Source organism: Rhodnius prolixus, unplaced genomic scaffold (assembly GCF_049639745.1).
Source record: "Rhodnius prolixus isolate KJV_2025 unplaced genomic scaffold, Rpr scaffold_11, whole genome shotgun sequence".
Classification (NCBI taxonomy): Eukaryota; Metazoa; Arthropoda; class Insecta; order Hemiptera; family Reduviidae; genus Rhodnius; species Rhodnius prolixus.
In genome coordinates, this window is record NW_027411625.1 from 17,633,457 (window position 1) to 17,660,289 (window position 26,833).

Genomic DNA, 26,833 nt, shown 5'->3' on the forward strand with positions numbered 1-26,833 from the left:
ACAAAATTGTAGCAGTTGGCCAAATTCGACGTGTCTGTCCTAAAGTTAACTGTGTTGTTCTGTTTTACTATGTGGCACATTTCAAGAAAATTTCGCTTATACTGGTTTTTTTCCCTATCGAGTACTGTCACATTCTGAAAGTCAAAGTTGTGTTTGTTGTCAATGTGGTGTCTGAGTAGCGCGGTGGAATTGTCGTCTTTTTTTGTCTTACAATCATACTGATGTTGGTAATACCCTTGCCTTGAGTTACTGACTTGTCTGGCCTATATAACAACTGTCACAATCCAGGCAATTTATTTTGTAAATTATGTTAGATAGTTTGTCTGTTAAACTATATATTCATTTTTTAGAATTTATTAAATGTCACAGACCCTTATGCTGGCCATTTTCATGCATAAAATATTTGTTCAGTAATGAACAGCACCCATTTTATTTAGATTGTAATAGGAACTATTTTCTTGAACTATTGACGTTTAAATTAAAAATGCGTATACAAACGTACATACCAATTTTAATTTGTTTTTGTTTTGGACATCTGATTTAAGTGCAAGTTTAGCGCAACAGAAGAAAGTAAAAATCGTAGGTTTAAGTTCATTGTTCAATTAAACTGATTGGCACTTTACTTTTGCAGTAGTTTAGCTTAATAATAACGTAATTAATAATTAATCTAGTTTGTTAATCTTAAATGTTAATGTAGTTTTCTTCAATTACATTGTTAATTTAGGTGTTCTCCCCACAATATTATACATATGTAATATAAAATAGATATGCATATTTTTAGTTGGTTATAAAACTTGTTTACAAGTACTCAATTAAAGAGCTAATTAAATTAAAATTTGAAAATGAATGAATTATAATTACAAGTATTATATATTTGTTATAAACTATGTAAGTTGTGCTCACGTAAGACGAATTCAAGACTGAAATTTCGTTTCAACTCCGTAATTCAAATTACAACAGTACAAGGCCAACTCCAACTTTCCCTTTTTCTTTTTAATATGCGAGTGAATGTGATGATTATTCAGAATAAAGATAAATCACAAGAATAATTTGGAATAGTGTTAAAAAGAAGTGACATTATGATGTATGTATGTACTAATTATGATGATGAGATACATCTTTTGATCCTCCTGTGGACTGATTAGGAATACTGTGGTCAGTAAAAGAGAGGTCAGCAAAAAAGTAAAAATGACCGTCTTCAAGACCGTTTACTTACCTCTTCTTCAGTATGGGGCAGAATCGTGGACTATGCCGGATAAGCATGCAAGCCGGATTACAGCTTCCGAAATGAGATTTCTCCGCCGGGTCGAAGGGAAAACTAAGCGTGGTAAAATTAGAAATGAAACAATAAGGAGCAGCTTAGAGGTACAACTCTTCGTAACCAAGTTGGAGTATCGGCAGTTGGGGTGGTTTAGCCACGTCTGCTGGAGAAGTGAAGAGGAGAAAATAAGGTGCTTGATGGAGGCCAAATCAGAAGGTCGCAGACCAAGATTGGGATATTTGGATTACATCGGACAATTGGCACAAAAGCGTGGTCAGACTAGGTCTTCCAACCGACAATTGGCAAATAACAGAGAAGAGTACATCCGTTGGTTAAAGGCCTAAGTTATCTAAAGCTCGACTAAAGAAGAAGAAAGGTATCAGATAAACAAGGTTAAATTTTGGAGCTTTTACAAATGTTTCAAATTTAAACCACTATATCATTTTTTCGATTCTTCTAATTTTAATGATTTCTGAACGAATTGTAGAGAAAAGTCTACTCTATAACTGGTATAAATAGCAACGTTTTAGTGATAATATTTTTTGAAATACAGAGAGTTAAATTTTGGAGGTTTTGCGAATCCTACAAATTTCAAACCTCTATATTTATTTATTTGCAGAACTGTTACTTTCACTATTTCATACTATTTTTGTTTGAAAATTTAATGTATGCCTCCTAAATCTGGGACTGTCTCTACGCCGTCTTCACGATTTTTTCCTCAAATAATATGTGCTTTTATGTAATTTAGCATTTTTTACATTTAATATCTTTAAATCATTTCTCAAGGTGTTAATATCCGCCTTAATATCAGATTTTAAGCTAGTAATATTGTTCGATAAACTTTGATTTTCCGCTTTTAATGCATTAAATTGCTGCTGAAAGGAAATTAAAGTGTTGTCAAACCTCTATATCTCTCTGCTTATTATTCCGATTCTAATGATTCTATACGGAATTGTAGAGAAATGACTACTCTATAACTGGTATAAATAGCAATGTTTTAGTGAAACTAGTTTTTGAGATATTGAAGGTTAAATATTTCAAAGCTTTATATCTCTTTTCCTATTCTCCCGGTGTTAATGATTTCTTTACCGAATTGTAGAGAAAAGTCTACTCCATAACTGCTATAAATAGAGTTGTATTAGTGATTAATGATTCTTTAAGAAAAACTTGCAGTTTAAAAGGTTAAGTATAATGGTTGAATAGCAATGTACCTTTTAGCGCTTAATAAACCATTATACTTAACCTTTCAAACTGCAAGTTTTTGTTAAAGAGATATATTAATGCTGTAAAGGAATCAGAAGGGTAAATCACTTTTTAATTTCATTTTTTAATCGACGCCAAGCATTTTCTTTCACAAAATCCCATCTACTTTCTAGAATTTTCTAAAGTTGTATCTCTCTTATTATATTAATAGTTTTGCAGTACTCCCTCAGCCATTCTCTGACCCTTTTCCACTTACCTTCACTATTAAGTTGAAATCACCTGTTAAAAAAAATGTCCTGCCTCTTCTCCCACAACTTATTTGGGATAACAATAAGGCAGCTCAATATAAAAATAATATGAGATCGTTAATCAGTGAGACTCTAAATTATTCCGCTGATCTGCAAGACCAGGTAAAACGGGTTGATAAACGCGATGAAGTCTTCTTGTCCTACTTTTCTATCCTATTCTTTCTTCATACGAGCATTGAAAAAAGGAGGTTTGGTTTGATGGTCAGTGTTATCATGCCAGGAAGAAAATATTAAAGCTTTTGAAGCTATTTCCTAAGACGAAAACCAAATTTATTAAAATTGCATATCTGGAGTCTGTTCAGTCTTATAAACGAATTTGTTCAAATAAAAAAAGGAGTTCCCAATGTCTATGGCGAAGCAGCTCATCACAACCAGAGATTCCACATCATTTCGACAATTAGTTAGCAGTTTTAAAAGAAAGAATCTAGTGTGTGGTAACGATATTTCAATATCAGCCTGGGTAACAAACACACTTCAGTGACCTATTAAATCTCCCAACTGAAGTTGCTTCTATTCTGTATGCTTAATCTCTTATTTTTTGTTCTAATAAAGGTGAACCATTCACGTTAGAAAAATCGACTGCAGTATCGAATTCTCTGAAAAATAACGAAGCGCCAGACCAAGATCGTATAAGCTATGAATTCTATAAATATGCCCGGGAAGGGTTTATGAAAAAATTGTTGTCTCTCTTCAACTTCATTGGTAATGTTGGTATAACTCCGCCCTCATTTAGTAGGTTGATCATCTTTCAAATTTTTAAAAACGGAAATGTTAATGATCCTTCGAGCTATTTCTTGTACTTGTACTACTGCTAAGATTTTTTTTGGTTTCCTCCTATGACGACTCGATACTTTACTTCAAATAACCTTTTAACTGAATTCCAAGCTGGATTTCATCTTGGCTGTTTCAGTATTGATAATTTATTTGTACTAATCAATATAATAAAACTAGGACTGCTTTAGAAGAAGAGTAAAGTATACTGGTTTTTTATTGACTTAAAGGCAGCATTTGACAGCAATTTCGTTGGAACTGTTTGTTTAGTCTTGAGGTTTCTTCTAAATTTATAGAAATTTTAAATTGTCTTTTTAGAGACTCTTTATCTGCAGTTAGAAGCAAAGAAGGTACCTCGGAATGGTTCCGAATTTCTTCAGGTATAAAGCAATGGTCTATTTTTTACCCTTTTTATTTTCACAGTTTTTTAATGATTTGCCTTCTGTTTTGGATTCAGGGATTAGAATCGGTAACAATGTCATACTGCTCATGGATGCCGATGATATTGTTCGCAGGCCGATAATATTTATAATTTGCAAAGAAATATTTAATGCTTTTGCAGAATATTTTAACATTTGAAATCTGTTAACTTGGCTAAGTTGAAAGAGTTAGTCTTTAGACGAGACGGAAGATTGACATCAAAAAAAGATGGTCCTTTAAAGGTCTTCCTTTTTGTGTTGACGAGGACCATGCTTAGGTTTTACGCTTACATCCAAATTGGTCAATGACCTCTTATTTAAATGATTTAAAACAGAAGTTTTCGACGGACAAATGTGCAGATAATAAGATGTGGCCTAATTTTATCGGTCGAGACATGAGTGAAATTTAGATTCTTCAACTCGGTCTGCCGATCCGTCTTGTAATTGCCTGCCAAATATGCGGGTATCAAAAGAATGACAGAAAAGTTTTTATTATTTTTTATGTAAATGTTTCTCGCATTACCTCCTAGTATGTACACCAAATTATATTATATAGCTGGAAGTCTCAATGCATCCATTATTCTTCTTTTGTTGGAATCTGCATTTTAGTTATGTCTCCAAAATCATGCCCATCTCACTCACTCACAATGGCACTACAACCCAGTTAGTTGGGTCCTGGCCTCCTCGATTTTAATCCGCCAGTCGTCCCTCTCTCTTGCAGCCGCCATCCACTTTCTAGTTCGCAATAACTGCCTGGCATCCTGCGTCACACTGTCAAACCATCTCAGTTTCGGACGCCCAACTCTCCTTTTGCGGTCAGGGACTTCCTGTAGTAGCCTGTACGGGATCTCTTCGTGGGCCATTCTTGCGACGTGTCCAGCCCATCTAAGTCTGATTTGTTTAATTAACGCTATAATATTCGGCTCTTTTGTCAGACCATACAGCTCTCTGTTCGTTCTGCGGTGCCAAGTCGTGTTCTCACGTATTGGGCCGAAGATCTTACGCAGTATTTTCCTTTCGAATATTAAAGGGCGTTGTTCATCAGCTTTCGTGATTGTCCAGGTTTCGGAGGCATATACCAGGACAGGGTGAATAAGAGTTTTATAAATTCTTAGCTTGGTTGCCCTGTCCAACAACTTACTTCTCATGTGCCTATAAAGACCGAAGTAGCACTTATTCGCGGATATAGGCGCCACGGTAGCCGAGCGGTTAGAGGCGAGACCTGCGAAGCTAAGATGTATTGTGGTACTGGGTTCGATTCCCGGTCTTAGGCCTTGGATTTTATTTAATGGTTAATAAAAGAAATTTACAGTAAAGTATGTTCGCGACACCTAATTGGTAGCTGGACGTTAAGCCCCGCCTGAAAAAATAGGCGATTACTTTACTTTACTTTTACTATTCGCGGATATGATCCTCCTGCTGATCTCGCTCGAGACGTCACTACTAGCAGTTACTATAGATCCCAGGTACACAAAGCTGTCGACCTTCTCAAATGAGTAGCCGCCGACTCTAAGGGGACCTTCAAACCTTTGATGGTTTGTTAAAAATTTGGTCTTACTTTTGTTTACACGAAGGCCCATACTTCTGCCAGCCCTTTCTATCTCTACAAAAGCAGATCTTACAGCATCGGCAGATCTTCCTATAAAATCGACATCATCGGCATACGCGAGGAGTTCTACAGACTTATGGAATATAGTTCCGGTGGTTTGTATTCCGGATTTTCTAATGACCCATTCCAAAGCTAAGTTAAACAATAAACAGGCTAACGCATCACCCTGTTTCAACCCATTAGAAGCTTGGAAGTTTTGGGAGATATCCGACTGAACCCGCACAGCACAGTTGACAGAAGACATAGTCATAGCAACAAGGCGCACTAACTTAGTTGGAATGCTGAGGTCTACCATTGCTTGGTAGAGCTGGCTTCGATTTATGCTATCGTACGCCAATTTAAAGTCTATGAACAAATGGTAGGTGTTCAACTGGAATTCTCTACCCTTCTCCAGGATCATTCTCAGACTAAAGATCTGATCCACTGTCGATTTATCCTTTCTAAACCCGCATTGATAACGCCCCAGAATTCCTTCAACGAAAAATCATGCCCATCGTGACCCTAAAATTATAGCCCTGGAAGTAATAAATGATCAAGTTCTTTGCATCCATCACTGGAATGCCTTACGCACTAATAATTCTGTTGATTTTTCTTTTTCTGTTAACAATACATCTGATTGGAAAATGTAGCAAGCAATTATTGTAAAAAAAATCTGATTTAGACATCAGTTGAAAGTCTTGGATCGCGCTCACTCAACGAATTTCTTCTTATAAGCTGTTAAATAGAGAACTCAATTTATTCTGCTTGATCTCAGAGATCCAGTATGAGTTTAAGAGAGTCACAATGGTTGATTTGATTAAAATCAGGAGAGTAATATCTCAATTTCTCTTCATTCTTCGAAAAAGAGAGCAATATGTGTTCTATGTCTGGTTTCCATTTAGTGGGATAGCGCTCTAGCCTGTTAGAAATTCTTTGCTTAATCTTTAACTTAGAGGCTGGACACTGTTGTATCTACATTGGCGAATTAAAAGTTCAAATGCGAACATGTCCATGTTGTGGTCAAAGTATAACTGAGCCAAAATCTCGTATTTCCTAACTTGTTATTATCCCTCCACTCTATTATCTATTTCACTAACATTTGTCGATTGTAAATATTTTTTAGTAAAATATTCGTTTCATTTGAATGCAAAAAACATTATAAAAAAAGCTCAGTTCATTCTGCTGAATTTTCCGAACATGAAAATTGTTAAGTATGCTCGCAATGCGTGAAGATATCGCCAATGGCCCATTGTACAGTTAAATTTTTAATTTTATTTTGCTATGTAAATATTTTTCGCAGGCTAATTTATGCAAGAAATCTTATTATTTGTTAATTGTAATTTTTTTTATTAATTTGTAACTAATTTTTATTTTTTTCATTTTTTGTTCTTATGTAACATCAACCTCCAGCAGTCGGATGGATATCCATGTTGTACGGTGGTGCTGATAATTTTTGTTGTATTGTTGTCTTATGAACAATAATGTACTCGTATATTGTATTAATATTATTATGTACTTTCAAAGTGGGGGTGTAACTGATTTGAAAGATATTTTTCTTGTAGTAGATTAGAAAGGTACACTTTACTAATGGGACTTCATAGTGCATAACCCTAGCATTAAAAAAAAAAACCTAAAGTGAAAAAATATTTCTTATAAAAAAGTTTCTTGACCAAAAAATTGTCAGCAAGTACCTTAATCAAAAATATAAAATTATCGTTTAATGCTTCATGCTATCTACCATGCATACTATTTTTTTTTTCAGTTCTCTTACTCAGGGAACATCAAAAAAAGAATATTCTATGAAAACTCATAGTTAAGTCTAAAGAAATGCGTACATTTTTTGAGGGGGGTAAAAGAAAGTGAATCTGTCTAAGGTAATAGTAGTACCGAAACATTCCGTCCTCTTGTTGCCAACTAACACTACTGCTCTTAGACAAGCCTTGAGCGCAGCCAGAAAACCAGGCTAAAACCAATTCATACCTCTAACGGCCGTAGATGTCCCTTTGCAATCAATCTTCAACTCCAGAAGATCTTGGCTGAAGCCGTAGAGAACGTAAAAACCGTTAGGAAAGCAGGAAGGCATCCAGATAAGACATAAAAATACACATAAATATTTGTTTGATATAAAATCTCTTTTTAATACAGAATATGAAGACTAAATATTTAAAAAAATATTAATTGGGCATTTAGTCACAGGTAACCTTAACCTATCAACAACTGGTGTTGTGCAGTGAGTACAATGCGACGAAAAATGATTTTACTAAAACAGTCCTTGTGCAATGCCAGTTTCCATATCCAACTCGATGTCATAAATACAGGGACGAGTCGGTAAGCCTGGCATCCTCGTAATCTATGTGCACAAAATAAGCACTAAATTAAAAAAACAAATTTCTTTCTTTACAACTTACACAGTCAACATTTTCTTTAACATTAGAAAGATGTGGCTAACTATTTTATCGCTTTCAACTTGTACGACCTAAAAAACAACACTTACGACTTATAAAAAAATTGCCTACAGGTAAAAAAATCTCCTTAACAAAAACTTAGTTTAAAAAGTTAAATATAAGGGTTGATTAGATTATTAGATGTCACAAATCTTTACGCTGGCCATTTTCTCATACAAAATATTTGTTCAGTAAAGTCTAACACCCATTTAACTTTGATAGATTGAAATAGGACGATTAATGCACATGTAAAGTGTTAAAATTGATGGTGTGAAGTTGGGTTTAAAGGTAAAAGATAATATAGATACTGTATAACTAAGTAAACGTTTATAGTTACAGGATAAAAACAGAGGTCCTGAGTTAAGAACGTAAAGGTGTAGTGGGGGTGAAAGCCTGTGAATGGGGGGACTAGGCACAGTGATGGGCAGAACGAGTCCGCCTTTGGAATCGTCGGATTTGAATCAGTTCCAGGGTTGGAATTGATCCAACAGCTCGTTCACTGACTCCAGTTTCTGAACTTACTATATACTTTCATACAAATGTCACGCAATTTATTAAAATATATCAGTAAAAGTTAGCTTTCCCAGTTAATAACAAAACTGTATTTCTTTAACACACAGAAAGTACTATTCCTAATTTCCAATTTTTCTAATAAATATAAAATTAACAACGTAAACTCATATTAACACAAAAATAGGCTAGTCAAATTTAAACATTAAAGCAATGCAGTTTTGTCATTATCTAGCTTGACCCCTGGAAGACAAGCATTAACTTGCTTCAAGAGTATTCAAGGTAGTTAGAGAAATGAAAATGGATAGGAAATTATTACCACACAAAAAATTCTAACTCATCAATCAAAATGATAATTACTTATAAAGAAACAAATATTTATTTACTAAGAATTGAATATCAAAAGCTTTTAAAATATTATCTTATTATTTTACAAAAGAAAAAGCTCTTTGCTTAATCTCTAACTTAGTGGCTGAACACTGTTGTATCTACATTGGCGAGTAAAAGTTCAAAGTGTACATATCCATGTTGTGGTCAAAGTAGTGATTGGCTATTTGAGCGGACTCGTTCCAGTGGAATAGCTTTAAGTCAGTTGAAAATTGTACATATTTCAGTGTAACATCTAAGTAACTTCAGTATAAATTATTTTCATTTTAATTTGCCTCACTTTTTTGGGGTGGGGCGGAATCACTGTTTTAAAAAATAGGGACTTGAATAAATTCTTTTCACCATCCTATTCGTTCCAGTGGACCGAGTCCGCACAAATAGCCCATCACTAGTAGACAGACATCGGGCACCTAGTCTAGAACACTGCAGACGCAAGAAGTGCTGCATTGCAAAGTATAGGTGAGCTTGACTGTGTGTAACTCACTCACACGGTCTGGTTCAGTGGGAGTTACCTCTGACTGTACTTATTCTAGAGTCATGAAATAGTAGAACGTATCGTTTCCGTTGTAATGAAATATCTTTCCTTTTGTTTTTATTTTAAAACATTTTTTTTTTTCATTTGACCGTTAACAATTCCCTTTTATTATTTAATTATCCCTTTCCTTTAGTGTATGCGAGAGAGTTCGCGTGTTTGTGTGCGAAAGGGAACATGCAACGTAGCTTAGTGAAAAGTCCCGCAGAGTGCCGCCGCGCTACGAACGAGAGAAAGCGGAAGTACCAATTCGCTAGGTTTCACATAGGTTTTTATAAATGCAAACAATTTGACGCGATTTTTTTTTAAATGCATACATCATCATACTTAACAGTTATTATCCCTGTAATTTTGGCTCACGATTCTTCTGAAAGACGAATTGAAGACTGAAATTTCGTTTTAAACCGTGATTTAAATTACGACAAAATAGACCAACTCTTCCTTTTATTCTATTTTATTGTGCATGTGTAAGTGATAATCAATCAATCATTCATTCAGAATATAGGGTACCATAAAGATAATGGAATAGAATCAAAATAAAGTATCAATTTATTAATGAAGATATAATATATGTATATTTTATCATTATTTTAACAAAAAAAAAAAAAAAAAAAAAGAATTGTTACAAATGAAATAGCCAGCATAAGGGCGTGTCTTTGTTTTGTAAGATAATTATAGACGGAACCAAGTGTTTTAATGCCGAAACTTTAGATGTATTGCTTGCGTAGTGAAATATATAATCTAACATGAGGACACTATTTTCTCTAATACTATGATACTATGCAGTACTTTTAACTAATTTTCCTACACATTCTAAAATAAACGTATCTTAGAATTAAACCTAGTGGGGTTGAAATTCCTATATAAAATTTCAACCCCGTAGAAACCCCGGGCACCTAATAAATTTTGAGCAATACTAATAAAAATTTAATGCCCAAAAATTACTTAAATGAAATCAATTTTTATAAAATTTATAAAGATTTTTAGAACCTTTTTAACAGGCTGAAATTACGAGCTGAAGTATGAATGAAAAGTTGGTTACTTGCTGATTAGTGTTTTTTTGTCTTTAATTAACCCTTAAATTTGACTTTTTAAACCAAGTTTTTGTTAAGGCGATTCCTCATACGAATTATTGATTTTGAAAAATTGCAAAGTAATATTTGGCAACAAATGAGTGATTAAATGTTTGAATTCTGTATACAATCTATCAGGAAGGTTTTTTTTGGTTCTTGAGTGAAAAAATTACTTTAAAATTTATTGATAATAAATAAAATATAGTTTACCTCTCCAGCCATGAACACGACAAAGCCTGCTCCAGCTGATAAGTAGACATCGTTTACTAGTAGACTGAAATCTACTGGTGCACCTTTCTTTGAAGGATCTCCGCTCAGCGAGAGCGCAGTTTTAGATATACAAACAGGTAGATTACCGTAACCCTGTGAAATAATAACATATTATTAATAAAATAATAATACTTTATTTTTTAAAAAAGAATCTACATCTACATCATTTTTTAAAAAAAAGTAAATTCGGCATGGCTACATGCAGCCGTCTGCCAGAGTTTACAATAAATGGAAAGAGAACTGTCTTTTTTAATGAAACAAAAACTAGACCTAAAAAATAAGAATATAAAATAATAATAGTAATAATAATAATGAGCTCATACAAAACAAAAAAAAGAAAACTTTAGTAGCAAATTAAATAAAAAAGAAATGTACCAAATAAACAATACAAAAATAAATGTAAAATACATGATAATAGATGACAATAAATAAAGCAATATAAGTAAATAAGAGATGATAAATATCACACAAATAAAGATGATACTTAAACATAAATTTTCTAAGATGAATCTGTAATTCGGATGTACCTAACTCTCCAAGCATCTCGAGCATAGCGGATCAGTAGGCGAGGATTTACTTGTCCGGACAAAAAAGAAACAATTTCATCCCTTGCAAGATTTCTCTTACCGAAATAAAGTACCCGAAATTCTGGTAAAAGAGGGTACTCGCCCAGAAAATTGTATAACTCTTCGCGGGTATGGAAATTACTGGGAGAACACATTTCAACATCGGGCTCTCTCCCAAGCCAAGGTCTACAACTCAAGTATAATAGCTTTCTCCTCAGCTTAAATAGCCAGCGAAGTTCGAAGTAGTTTAGATTCTCCGAGAAGGAGACAGTAACCTTGTCCCGATGTTCCGAAATCAAAACTCTCTACAACAAAAACCGTTCGGATACTACTGCACGATTTACAGACTTCACCAGGCGAGACTTATTAATGACATTTGGAAGTTGCAGAAGCTTGTTTAGGGCAATCAGAAGGGACAACCAAAGAGCAGTGAAAATCATTTGGTAACACCTGGTGAGAATGAGCCAATGTTTAAACCTGGTAAGACTCTTATTTCTGATAACCTGAAGGGCAACAATTTTAGATAGACGGTGATCTGGTAAAGATAGAACTTAATTAAATATTTTAAGTGCAAATGAAGGGTATAGTATTCTAAAGGCGGCAACTCAGTCACTATGGCTAACATGTATGAAGGTGTGACGGATGGTAAACCATATAATTTCTTTATAAAAAAATCTTTGAAATTTTTCTAAGATATCATAAGATTGGAGACCCCAAACTTCGGAACCGTAGCAGACAACTGCTCGTGAGACACTGTTAATATGTTTTCTAAGTTGTACTCTTTATTATTAATAAATAGTTTGTTATATCTTAAAAAAGCTAGACTGTTATTTTAGTGAGCCACTTTCAAGTATAGTATTAATTTCCTTCTTACAGCTCTTAACTCATCAGTCGTTTGAAACAATAATTTTTGTGCCTTTCAGTTTTTTTACCGCTTTAAGTATCACAGTCTTCTGCTAAAACGAATGTACTTGGGGAGAACTGGTCTATTACCTCTACTTTTTCCCAAACGAATTGTCAATATCTTGTGGATTCAAAGTGACTTCCATCTTAGTAGAGCATAGTTCTATAATTCTTCGCATTAGATTAAACTTATTTTCTTCTATTAACTCTTCCAAATTAAATATAATTATATTGTTTCTTCTGTTGAGATTATTAAAATTTTTAATTTGACCCTTTTGTTCAGTTAATTGTTTAACTATATCTAATTGAGCATGTTCAACCTCAATAATATGTTTATTTGTCACTTCTAATTGTTCTCTAAAAAGTTTGATTTCTGCAGGGTTCTTGCGTATTTCATCTTAAAGGTTTAAATTCATTTTCTCAATTAATGCAGCAAGCTGCTTATTAGTTACTTCAGAAGACATACTGAATTGTTAATAAAATGTAGTTTTTATTGATAAATAAAAATAACTAATAAACAATATCTACCAGTCAACTCGGCATGAATGTAACACAAACTTCTCCCACCACACCAACCTCATAAACACCAATTAGTCCACTAATAAATACTTCACTTTTGTTAGCAATAAAGTTAATCGCCAATAACTCCTTAAATAAAATTTCACACTATTAATCCTGGTGCTAAATGTAACAAGTTAGTAAATTTTCAAGTCTCTAAGTTAACTTAAACTTATAAAAAATCTAAGTTGAATAGAGAACGACGTGAACACGTCCAAGGTAAACACCCAACTCGGTAGGATTTAATATATGAGGATAAGGAAGCAGGAGAAGGACATGAATGCTTAATGTCGGCGAATTGTTAAGGATCTGCAGGAAAATGAGAAACAGCATAAATTTCATTATCTAAATTCTGCCTATAAATATCTCTATCCTTTTCTCTCCAGATAAGCTGTAATAATATATTAATTAGCACGGTGTTCAGGAAAGCGCGCATAATACAAGATAGAGGAATTCTGTGATATGTATCTAACATATGTCTGTCAATATTCACTAAACTAAAGTAGTTGCCTTTGGAAATATGTGTATCAGAATTTATAAAGGTATTATAAGGCTAATCAGTTTGAAAAGGTTTCCATTTTAGTATCAAGGAGTTTAATTTAATAACAATGACAATTGAAGGAAGAAATTCGTGGTGCTAAACTAATTGAAAAATTAGTTTTGCGGAAGTTTAAATATGTATCACTTATACATAGAGTTTTTTTTTATACTTAGTTACTTACTTTTACATTAACTCAGTGAAATCAAGAGGTTCTTGGAGATCAAAAAGAGGAATATCTCCTATTCTTACTCTATGATGCTTATCGGCAAATTTTTGATATGGGCATTTTCCTAGACTTATGCAATCTTTTATGTGCCACTCCTGGCGCATGTATTGTGATAACCCCTACTCCACTTGTGTGAATGCTTCCTTTACAGATTTTGGTTATTCATCGTTGAGTATCTCATTGAGTTTTAGGCAATGAGAACCCCAATTTTTACGAGAAATGAAAGAAACCCGCCAGAAGTTATTATTTTGATGAAGTGAGTGAGTGTAAATGTCTGGCCCCTTTTTCTTCTAAAATTCCATAAATGACCAACTTACTATTCTATGGAAACTTTCAGAATGAATGACAATTAAAATGTAGTTTGGTTGGTATATTGATTCAGTTAATCGATAATATTGAATGAATCAACTAAGTTGACAAATTTACTTGAACATGCTTAGAGTCACTATGCCACAATGTGATCCAGAAATAACACGGAGCAGCTCCATTCTTCGTGATACTGGTAATGGAATCCCAGAAGGAAACTTTTTCCGGGCGGTGGATTTGAAGAGGCTTTAAAAAAAGCACCTACTTACTCCGGCAAAATACCGATTTAAAAACGTAAGATTAACATTAATAATCTGAGACAAGCTGCACTACCACTCAGCTAATTCCTTTCCTGCCTCTGGAGTTTGAGTCATTTTCAAGGATTAAAAAAACAAATTTTAACTTACCTGTTGTTCGAATAATTTTATTTTTGCAACAACCTTATCGGATATGAGAATTTGAGCTGCTCCATACATTTCCTTAGCTACAATCTCAGCTTTAGCTAACAATGGCAGATCTAGCTCATACAGTTGCCTGAAAAAAAAATCATAAAAAGAAGAGAAAGCTCAGAACTGCCCATAAGAAAATTAATAAAATACTAGAAATCGAGCCAAATTAAAGCTCTTAAACAGATTTTCCAAGATATTAAAAAAAAAAAACAATTGTTTTTTATTCCATAAATCACGCGCATGGAGAAGTATACTAACCATGTCTTCAGAAATCTAGGCAACCCTATGAGTATCCCCGCATAATAAGGCAAAACAACATAGGAGGCCACACCTAACATTACACAATTATAGGCGTAGTTAATGTGCGCAATTACTTGGGTTTAGTCTCCACTACAACCCCGACCAGGGTCACATAGAATCCCAAGCAAAACGTAAGTCGTAGATTCCTCTTCATGACCTTTAGCAATTGATAATTAATCTTACTTATTGGAATCTGAAAATTTCTTCAGTAAGACTTTTAACACTAGTACTTCTCCAACGTTTCAACAATTTTATAGTCTTCTTACAAGTGATATTAATACATCACTTTATTAATATTATTGATATTAATATACAGGGTGACCAGAGTTATATGCTCCACCCACTTTTTTTTTAACGGCGGGAAATTTTGAAAAAATAAAAAACACGTATTTAATCATTTTTAGTCTAGTTTATTTTCAGTTATTGACCCATTTTTTTAAACCCCAACTTTGTTTTTTCAAATGGAAGTTATATTTTTATAGTATTTGAGCTCCTAAAAAAAACAAAAAAACATTTTTTGAAATCGGTTAGGTTTTTCAAAAGTTATGGTAATTTAAAATATGAAAAAATAAATTCAGTTTATTGTCAAAATTACGTTATTTTTTTTAAAGAATCTGTTCAAACTGGGCACAGTCAACGGATAGGCAAGCCAAAACTCTGGACTCCCACGCTTTGCTTGTAGTGGCACTTATGGTGGCAAAGTCAAGATCTAGGCAGGCTAGAGTTATTCGACGTTCAGGTTGTTTTTTCTACAAACGTTTGGTGTGGGGTTTTAGGAAATCAACTAATCGGCCCATACTTCTACAGAGAGAACTTAACTGGTGAAAGGTATCTAACTTTTTTTAAGAGACATTTTGCCAGTTCTGCTTGAAGATGTTCTTCTACAACGTCGGATAGATATGTATTTTCAACAAGATGGTTGCCCGGCACATAATGCGAGAGTTGTTCGAGGTTAGCTGGACAGAAATTTCCATGAAAAGTGCTTAGGGACTCATTGTCCCATCCTATGGCCACCTCGGTCTCTGGACTTAACCCCAATGGACTATTTTTTGTGGGGATATCTAAAAAATAAAGTGTACGGTAACCTTAATCCCGTGGCTTCAGTCGATGATCTGAAAAGTCGAATAACTCTAGCCTGCCTAGATCTTGACTTCGCCACCATAAGTGCTGCTACAAGCAAAGCGTGGGAGTCCAGAGTTTTGGCTTGTCTATCCGTTGATTGTATCCAGTTTGAACAGATTCTTTAAAAAAAAATAACGTAATTTTGACAATAAACTGAAATTTGTTTTTCATATTTTAAATTACCATAACTTTTGAAAAACCTAACCGATTTCAAAAAATGTTTTTTGTTTTTTTTTTAGGAGCCCAAATACTATAAAAATATGCAAAAAAAATATAACGTTCCATTTCAAAAAACAAAGTTGGATGCTGTATCTCGAGATACAAGGGGTTAAAAAATGGGTCAATTACGAAAAATAAACTAGACTAAAAATGATTAAATACGTGTTTTTTATTTTTTCGAAATTTCCCGTAGTTTAAAAAAAAAGTGGGTGGAGCATATAACTCTGGTCACCCTGTATATGGAGTTGGTTTAATAACTCACTGCAATAGAATATTGTGAGAAGTTAGTTACAACCATTGCAATTACAATAATTGAGTAATTACTCAATCAACTAGCTTTGGAGAACTTAAGAACAACTATGAGGTGTCTGTCAGTCACCCTTTTTGTTTCGCAACGTCAATGTTGTGATAGGAAGTACTTTATTAAAAGCAAACCCGCTTACGGGGACTTTGGAGTGATCTTGGGATCACTGCAGCAATGTTAGTTTACAGGAGATATTTCGAGTAAAGGATATCTAACCTAAACGACATATTCTGTTTGCTTGCAGCTATGATTGCATCAGCTAAGTCCAATGCACCTTCTCCACCTTGGCTCCAATGATCTGCAACTACCGCTGAGAATGCACCAAATTGTACACTAGCTTTTTTCAAAAGTTCCAATTCATTGGATGTGTCTGTTCTAGAAGAATAAAAAATAAAATAAAATAAAAAATCCGAGGTGTGATCTCTCATATCAATTTTTAATTGATAAATTGTCTTCTAATTTTGGATTTTACAGGAACTGTTGTTACTTTTATCTTAAATTTGGTAAGTAAATAAGGATATTACACTAGCCGCTACAAATAGCGCCGCCATCAAATTTGGAAGGTTTTCAATGCTAGAATTGCATCTCATCTATTGTTCTCTAATTATTCAAACAATTTTCGGAAAAATGTTAGAGGAACTTTCGGTCCAACGATTTTACAAAAAATTGAAATTCGGTTAACTAGGCAGACAGGCGGAAGTCTTTTATCTAAAAGTGTAATACAATATTTTTTTTGGGGGGGGGGCAAATTTTGTATTATATTTTGATATAATAAGCACTTATTATTATTAAATTTCAGCAATTCATTTAATGTTTAGCAATTCATTAGATTAGGTGGTGAAATCGTACATTATACAGTAATAGCGCTGCAGAGGAAGTGCTTAAAATAGCTCTCTCCTGAAAAGTCCTCGAATAAATCAATTTTTTAGGAAGGTAATATTTAAAAAAAAGTAATAGGGGTGTTTGCGGCGGATAAATTGGTAAGTTTAAAGAGAATCAGGAGGAAGGATGTTCGGCAATGATCAGAGCACTAAGTCTTCATTACAAATTTATTTATGCAGCTAAAAACCTTTTATTGGTGCTTTACGTTTCAGGAACTATTGAGCACTTTCATCAAGATTTTCTAAAAATAAAATTTATAAAAGAGATACATATAAACATAGAATAAACACAAAATAAAGAACTATTTATAATTTATATATATATATATATATATATATATATATATATATATATATATAAATATATAAAGAAAATAATTGAGAAATATTACATTCCTTGGAAGTGTGTTGTGTGCATTAGTGCTGTCAATATTATTGTTAATAATATCTCATATTTTATGTAAGCTAAGTCTTTTTCGTAAAAATTGTTGGGATTCTTCTACGTAGCAAGAGTTATATTATATTACAATGTACGTATGTTGTATGGTACGGTACATTCATGTGTTTTGTCAGTGAAGTTAATTGATATTTAGTGTTTCGATTAATTAATTTGTTGGTGGAAGAGAATCCTGTACATAGATTTGAGAGAAAATTTTTTAGGAGAGTTTTGATTCTGTGGGAGATGGGTTTTATGTTGCTAAGCAAACAGAAAATGGGAGGTTTTGTGAGCTAATCAGGAGGAATATTCTGAGTGGTCTGAGTTTGTGCACCGTTCCAAATGTTTTGGAAAGGTTGAAAGGATAGTCGTTTTTTAGAAGAATGTCTTTTATTTTCTTGATATTCTTTTGGTGAAACACGATATTGCATAGCTGTACGGTACGCTTACCGTATTGATATACGTAGCTTGATATAGCTTTTATATCAATAACATATCAGATTGATATGTTATTGATATAAAAAACAAATTTCATAAATATTTATTAAATAAAACAAATACCAACATAAATGACAAAATGTGGTATTAAAGGTATGGCATAAGCCGTTTGATGTTTGATGAAATGAATGGCCTCAGAAGAAATGAACTAATCATCCACAATAAGTGGCTTTGGTGTAGCAGTATATAACTGCATACATACAGTAAGTAAGTGTGTGGTCATAGTTGCTTGTAATCTGAGTACCGAGAAAAGCAATTAAAGTGAATTGAAAGTGAGAGTGATATGAATTAAACGATTGAAAGACTGGATTGGCGGTGTGGAATAAGGCGATCTACGTATTTAAATATGGAAGAAATAGAGTAGTGGAGAGAAGGATGAATAAAGTCGATTAAGTCGTTCATAAGTATGTTTAAAATCACTGACGATAAACAATTCTAATTGCAAGGACGTCAGTTTTATTATCTGTAAAACTCGTGTTTGAATTATAAGTAACTAGATTTAGAGTATAAATCAAGAGAATAGAGGAAAATTTTTTATAGAGTAAAGTGGAGTGGGGTTCGACCGAAAACCACTTTTTTTATCACTCTAATGTTTGTTCAAGTGGTAGTAAATAATGATACGGATTCAGGAAAATCATTATTATGTAGTTGGAAAGGATGCGTAGTTGTTTGTCTATGAACTGGAAGGTTGGTTTTCTACTCAGTATGATTGCTTAGTGACGATGTTGGTGATTTATCGTTTACGAGGTCAATACTGTCTTTGAAGGTTCTAAGAATATGTTCTATATCAATAATATGAGGGGGAATGTAATGAGAAGAATCAGGGTTGGAAAAGATGGTGAAATGAGGGCCTAGGCTGAAGATGTTTGATGAAGAAGAATTTTATCTTTTATAGAAAAAGAGAAAAAAATTGTCAAAGTTGGGTGTTTTTCAACGTTACGCTTTTTCTTGCAGTTTATGACGATCAACCCTTATACAACTGTCCTACCGGACAGTTTTAATTAACATCTTCAAAAAAAGGCAAAGACATCCATCCTCCTACAATAACATTTTCCACTTAAAAAAAATATAAATACCAACCACACCTTTCTATTTTTTTACGTTAAAACGTGAAACTAAGGTATCTATCTAATCTTTACTAAACTATTTAATTTTTTTTATATATGTATAATTTCAATTTTTTAATAATTTTTCAATTTACTCTTCAAATTTAAAGATATCGATTTAAGTTTTAAATTTTATTTGAATTTCGTTGCACAATATTTCTAGTTTTTACTTCAATATGAACGTTAAAGGGCCCCAATCGTATCTCAAACGGAGAGCACCAATAAAAAGTTTTTATAATAAAGACTTTCTCTGGCCAATGCTGAACAACCTTCCAGTAATTTGAGGCTAGACAAATTTTTATCCAGGTTGAAGCCATTTTCGAGAAAATAGTATTAGAAAGCTAGGCCGAAATTTTAGCCGACAATAGTACTAAAATGAAACGTCAATTCTGAGCTGTTTCAGCCAATTTCTGTTTTTGATATATTCAGATCACACATACAAATGCCCTTAAATAATATTTTTCCTATTCAAGAAACGTCAAAAAACTGTTTCCGGGTAGAATTTTGACACAAAACTTCTTTTTGCGAGGATAAGAGAAAGTTTAAAACATAAAATAATATTATGAAGTTTTCAATAATATTGAGGTAAATAAGTGTAATTTTAAATTTACTAGTCTTACTTGAATGCATTTATGGCTACAACTACTGCTAGTCCAAACTTAGTTCCGTTGTTAATGTGTTGTTTCAAATTGCATAATCCTTTCTGAAGTAAATCTAGATTTTCCTGTACAACAAAATAGTAATATTTAGACAATAAATTTCTAACTTGCAAATGATCTGCTTAGTTGGTCGAGTGGTTAATAGCGTAGTTTTTGCTCAGATCAACCGTTTAATCATGAAATGCATTTGAGCCGTCTTAAAATGAACACCCTGTATATATACATAAATAAAATTGTGGGAGGAACACCTAGATTAGGAATGAAATTGATGAAAACTATATTATTTAATATTAAACAAGATTAGTTATTACCTACTATTTTTAACGCTTGACTATTACATAAAGTAAAGTAACAATCAATTTAATAGAAGAATGAACTTAAACCGACGCTTATTATTTTATAAAATATTTAAAATCATTGATGTAAGTAAGTGTAAGCATTTTTAAAAAAAGGTTTTGAAAACTTTAGCCTCATAATTTTCTTGATTTTTTTATAACGTTTTTCTTTTGAACCTGTGATTAATAGTTTGATTATTATAGATGAATAGTGTACAATTTTTCCTCTCTATTTGAGAATGCAACTACTTCAACTAGTGCCTGCCACTAGTTAATAAGTAGGTTCGTAAATGATAAAACACGCTAAACTTGTAACAAACCTGATTTATTACACAGCACAGTAAATAAAATTTACTGACAACACGACTATTTACTGAACTAAGATACTGTCTCAACAGTTCACTGTTAAACACTTAAAACAACACTACATAAATTCACAATAAATACTGCTCATAGACTATACTATCACTATTCAAAGAAGACTGACTACTGGGCCACACTGCATCGGACTGACTCGACTGGATCAGCTCTTTCGCTTTTTATATTCCCGCTAAAATCCGCTGGAAGCTTCCAGTGTAAGCTCGGTAATTCTGTTTGCCCCTGGAGAGTCTAGACATCCGACTTATGCTAGCTCTTCCTCGTGGCTCCCTAAGGAACTAGAGATTCCATCTTCTGCCAAGAGATGGCGTCAGTTACTTCGTTACAAAAGATGTTACAATCAATCTATGTTAAATAGTGTGCTGCATGAACAAATCTTTTGTAGATGAAAATGGCCAGCATAAGGGTCTGTGACATCTAATAAATTCTAAAAAATATAAATGAAAACTTATTGCAGTAAAATTACTTAAATGATATCAATTGTTAGAATAATTTCATAAACGCATGCTTTTTCGAATGTTTCTATTTGGCTGAAATCTGGAGTGAAAGTATGAATGAAATGTTGGTTACTAGCTGATTTGTGTACTTTTTGGCGTTTAATCAACCCTTATACTTAACTTTTAATACTATAAGCTTTTGTTAAGGAGATTTTTGTACCTTTTGTCTATTCTGCCAAGTTACATATCTGCTTTACAGATTTTCTTAAAATTTGGAATAAGCAATACTTTCATTACAACCTGATATGGTGTTAAGTAACCACCGGAGAGATCTTTTAAAAGAATGCTTATAGTTGCGGTCCACAAAGAATCCACAAAAATAATTTTTTTTGAAAAACGTTTCCAATAAAATTAAAAGGTATTTGTACGCAAACAGCAAAATTAGACAGCGATTTCAGTACTTCCTTTTAAGAGGAAAAATTAAACTACGATTACACTACTTCTCACTAAAAGGCCATCGAGAAATTAAACTTCAAATATGCACGGTTGTAATACTTCCCTTTGGTAGCTGTAAGAGTAGGATGGCACTTTAATGTCACGCAGTAAAACTCGAACCATTTCTTCCTGCCAAATTTTATCAGAGTTAGTCAAAGGTTTTTTTACTATTAAGAGGGATCTTACTTAAGTGGGGCAAACTCCGTTTCTAATGTTGAAGACGTCGAGATCCACAAAAGCTATATCCACATAAAATTTCGAATCGAATGGCAATTCATTGACGGAAATCGGTTCACGCCTCGATAATTTGAATTATTGCAGCACTTCCTCTTAGTAGGTGTAAGAGCATGATGGCACTTTAAATCACTTAGGGAAACTTTAATCACTTTTTCGTGCTAAATCTGATCAAAATCGGACTAAGCGTTATAGAAATATTAGTAATAGGTTTAGAGAGGGCCTAACTTGTGTGGGGCAAACTCCCCTTCTTTTGTGGCACAGCGTCGAGACTTTTAAAATGCAAATCTGTACAAAATTTCCATTCGAATGACACTTCATTCATGATAATCGGTTCACGCGTCGATAATTTGAAACGATTGCCACACTTCCCCTTAATAGGTGAAAGAGCAGCACGTTGCTTTAATGTTTCTTAGTGGAGCCCTAACCCTTTCATCCTGCCAAATTTTATCAAAATCAGGTAAAGATTTACGGAGTTATTAGTAATTATAATTTTGGAGGGACCTCACATACAAGGGGCTAACTCCTCTCCCATTCGATGTGCAGCGTCGAGATCCCCAAAATGCTCATAAAATTCCGAATAGAATGACACCTTATTGAGGACAATCGGTCCTCACGTTTAGGCGCTACGTTGTTTACGAAATAGGTAACAACAACAAGAAGAAAAACAAGAACAATTTTTGAAAAAGCCGTTTTTGCTCATTTTCAGGAACTTTTTTCCCGAAACCTATAAGATCTGAGTCGTTGCAAAAAAATTAGTTATAAAGGAGCATTTGCCCTATATTTTAAAGAACATTTGGGAATTTTATCTCTCATAGAAAAAGAGAAAAAAATTCTTTCATAGAAATTGTCAAAGTGGGGGTGTTTTTCAACGTTACGCTTTTTTTTTTGCACTTTTTGACCTACCGGACAGTTTTAATAAGAAACAAAAATGAGAATGAATTTCTAAATTTGAAGAAAAATGGCTGACCGAAAGAGCCACTTTACCGAATAAAGTTTGAGTTTTTTTGCAAACGGCTTCAATGACTTTATTTAAACTTGGCATATTGATTACAACTATTTAATAAATGTAAGACGTTTTCTTAAAATTTAATCCCAAAATTTGATTAGGGGTACTTCTGAGAAGGGGTGGCACAGCCTTTCTAAAGTGATAAGAATTACTCGTAAATATTACTTTAACGTTCTGAATTCGAAAAAACTTTTTGAGTTAAAACTTTGACAATAGTCGTAAGAGAAAGTGCACAGGTATTAACACCAGATTTTTTTTTAAAGGATTCTTAAAGTAAAGTTTAATTTGAGAGAATGATAATTGAAGATCGTAGACTTGAACTCGAAGAAAACTGCTCATTTGAGAAAGTTTCAATTCAAGCAGTAAAGTATCTAGAAATCGTTCGCCTCGAAGTGAGGAGAATAGGCAGGGTGAATAAATCCCCACCTAGATTCCTATAAAAATCGTTGTCTTAATGCAGAAGAAAATAGGCTATTTTTTCTACAATTACACGCTTTTCTGAATGTCTTTTGATTATTGTGTGTTAATGATCATGCCCCTTAAGGGGCAAGGATCTCCCAAACGTATAACAACTGATTTTTTTTTTTGTTATTTAGTCTCGAGATGAAACACTTTTTTCTCAGAGATCTCTTTGTGAAACCTAGTTTAACCATTACCACAAAAAATAATGACGCCGTTCTTATGGTGAAAACTGAAGCATTACCAGTTTAAAATTCACTTAAAGTAACTATCGCTGTCCCTGCGGTAGAAAGTAAAAAGTGCTCGTGTGTTTTTTATTTTAATACAAGTATGCACTGACCTCGATATATTCCTTTGGCAGAGGCTTACCGGGCAGAACGGCAGGACCGCCACCATGCATCTTGAGCGCCCTGACGCTGGCTACGAGCACCACCACGCTCGGCGTCAAACCACCAGTCCTGCACTTGATGCTAATAAACTTCTCTAAGCCTTTAAAATAAAATAAGTAACTATAATTCGCAGACATTTTTTTGTAAGAAATATTTTCGGTTATTATTTATATATTGAATATATATATATTTTGAACAGAAGTTTTTTTTTATTAATTTTTTTTCCCTCATTTTTCTTATTAAATGTACAATGTGTTAAACATATTCTTTGGTCAGCTGGGCCTATTAATTTAATTCAAAGTTCTGTTTGTATAATTAATATATTGTAACGAAGTTGACCTGAGGAGAGAAGAAAGGCGTAGATTGTTCTAGGGGTTGAGCGACCAAAGTCGGTAACAGGCCGCCACTGGGTGAACAAAAGGCCGGTCTCTACCTGAGCCGGAGAAGAAAGGGCTAGATTGTTCAAGGAGTTGACCGTTTAGTGACCGTAGCCTAAAACGGTCCACCGCTGTGTAAAAGCCAGCTAAGAGAGTGGCCCCAGTCGGGGTGGTGGCAGTATGTGTTTTCCCCAGCAAGTGATTGACAGGTGGGAGTGAGACAGACGGAGTTGGAGTGAGACAGAGAGTTGGAAGAGGGCGGCCCCAGTTGGGGTGGTGGCAGTATGTGTTTTCCTCAGCCAGTGAGCGGCAGGTGGGCGTGAGACAGACGGAGTGGGGCAGTCGCAGTTAAAAAGAGGCAGACACAGCTGGAGAAGTCAGTCTTTGAGTGAGTTTTGAGTTAGTCTTGGAAAGTTAGTTTGAAGAGACACTTTGGAAGTGACAGTTTTGAGAGAGTCAGTGTTGCGGAGTGCTTCAAAGTTAGCCAGTTAGGCGGTTAGTCAGTTAGTGAGTAGTGCTTTAATAGTGCGGTTGAGTCTAGCGCAATTCGGTGCAGTGCGGACCAGTGGTCAGTCGTGGAACAGTTTTGTGGCGTTACGAAGTGAGTAAGTAACAGTAAACTGTTGTGACTGTTGTAAATGGTAACTGTAATGAATAGCGTTAGTTGTTAGTAAATGTTAATGTTAGTAAAGGTAATGTGTTAATAAATCAGGTTATTACTTACAAATTTTGCGAGTTTTATTATTTATCAAACCCACATATTATTAAATTAACTAGTGGCAGGCACTAGTTGTAGCTGTGAAGTTTTTAGATAAAGACAGAAAAACCTTACAATATTAAAGTAGGCTGTCTTAAAATAAGGAAGTCAAAGGTTACAAATTGCACTAAAAAAAAAAAATACACTCTCTTGAAATATTTGAGAAAATGTTAGGAAATATTTCAAACAAGTGCTATTTGAAACTAAGCAAATTAACCTTAGATTGTAAAAATAGCACTTGTTTGAAATATTTCCTAACATTTTCTCAAACTGACGTCACTAAAGAACAGAGGAAAATATGAAGTTGGCCAATACGTCATTGAACTCCACTTTAGATGTACCACACACAGTAGGCCTATGGACAATACTTACTGGTTCACCCTGTATACGTATACAGGGTGTCCATTTTAAGACGGCTCAAATGCATTTCATGCTTAAACGGTTGATCTGAGCAAAAAATAGTAGAGGAAAAATTTGTTGCCCGTCACCTCTAGTTTCAGAATATGTGACTTGATTTTAGATTCCTGCCCGCATTCGTGGCTGACGCGCGACCAAAAGTGAGGGTTCGCAGTTGACCCCATTTTCATATACACAGTTTTAAAGAGTATAAAAAGTTATGAAAGAAACCGGAAACCGCAATTCGATATCTTTAAAATTAAAGGTGCTAGGCCATTTCAAAATCTGGTATTTATTAATCATATTTCAATTTTTTAACTTGTTATCAAAGAGAAAGAAGAGCACGCGATAGGTCATTTATATGAATTTTTTTTATCCCCTTTCTACTGACTCGCAAGCCAGGTTAGCCAGGAGGTTATCAACTGCTCTCTTTATCTGAGGAGGCACCTCAAAAGGGACAGTACATGCTTCACAAGAGAAAAGTGCATTATTTGATAAATTAAGGAATAAGTTTGATCCTTTAAATGTAAGATATTGAACATTTAAATATCTGGCAGGAGGTCTCCAATTTTTTTGGTAATTAAACGCAACTCTCCCAAAATTACCAAATAATTATTAAACCTTCTTATTTGTAACAAATGTAAAATCAATTTTTAGCCATTTTGGGTATGCTTGAGAACATCTAAAGCTCTTCACATTTGATTTTTCTTCAAAAAACCACTCGGAAAACGACTTATCTCCCGATATTAAGAAAAATACTAGCGTTACTGCATTGGCAATATTTTTAGTAGAAAGGGGATGAAAAAATACATAAAAATGATTTATCGCGTGCTCTTTTTTCTCTTTGATAACAAGTTAAAAAATTGAAATATGATTAATAAATACCAGATTTTGAAATGGCCTAGCACCTTTAATTTTGAAGATATCGAATTGCGGTTTCCAGTTTCTTTCATAACTTTTTATACTCTTTAAAACTGTGTATACGAAAATGGGGTCAACTGCGAACCCTCACTTTTGGTCGCGCGCCAGCCGCGTATGCGGGCAGGAGTCTAAAATCAAGTCACATATTCTGAAACTAGAGGTGACGGGCAACAAATTTTTCCTCTACCATTTTTTGCTCAGATTAACCGTTTAAGCATGAAATGCATTTGAGCCGTCTTAAAATGAACACCCTGTATACATATACGATATATTATATAGATGAATGGTTTTGTAGAGTGGTACTTCAAAATGAGGATTAACTTTCTGTCTTAGCTCATGGTGCCATCCAAACGAAATATAAGTTTATCTTCTAGCTTTTGTTTTTTTTAGCTCGTGTTTACATGCATATAGAAAAATGGTGGTCATTTGGTGGGAAGAGGTTAACGCCTAACAATGAAATTAGTTGTCGTGAAGCACACTCTTAACTGTTATTTTTTTTCCTAACAAATAAAAAGTAGCCACTCGCGAGGGTCGAAGTGGAGATCTCCATCTGACTAGTCCGTATTCATAACCATTATATTAAGAACTCGCCCCTACATATATAATTACACGTAATCAAAGAGCTGGACATTTTTTAAAACACATGTTTTTGGACCCAATTTCCTGAAAACGAGCCTGGTGACGCAGGCAGTTCTACAAAAAGTTTCACAACCCAATGATGTGCAATAGTGGCGAGTTAGCGCCGCCACTTTAAACTAAGCGCTTGGTCTGGAAGGGGGGTTGTAACTTGTTTTCTCTTTTCTTGT

The 26,833-nt window shown here is 34.0% G+C and overlaps 1 protein-coding gene across 2 annotated transcripts in view; it reads right to left on the reverse strand.

Annotated features, from left to right (window-relative positions):
• Positions 1-7,661: 7,661 nt before the first annotated feature.
• pug (pug C-1-tetrahydrofolate synthase, cytoplasmic) overlaps positions 7,662-26,833 on the reverse strand; it is a 53,714-nt gene continuing 34,542 nt past the window's right edge. For both annotated transcript variants that reach the window (XM_074138833.1, XM_074138832.1), the window contains exons 14-19: positions 23,528-23,676; positions 19,802-19,905; positions 16,477-16,635; positions 14,274-14,400; positions 10,707-10,859; positions 7,662-7,900 (exon numbers count right to left, since the gene is read on the reverse strand). In XM_074138833.1, the coding sequence (XP_073994934.1) occupies positions 7,811-7,900; positions 10,707-10,859; positions 14,274-14,400; positions 16,477-16,635; positions 19,802-19,905; positions 23,528-23,676 (782 nt within the window). In that variant the 3' untranslated portion in view covers positions 7,662-7,810. The remainder of the gene's footprint in view (positions 7,901-10,706; positions 10,860-14,273; positions 14,401-16,476; positions 16,636-19,801; positions 19,906-23,527; positions 23,677-26,833) is intronic.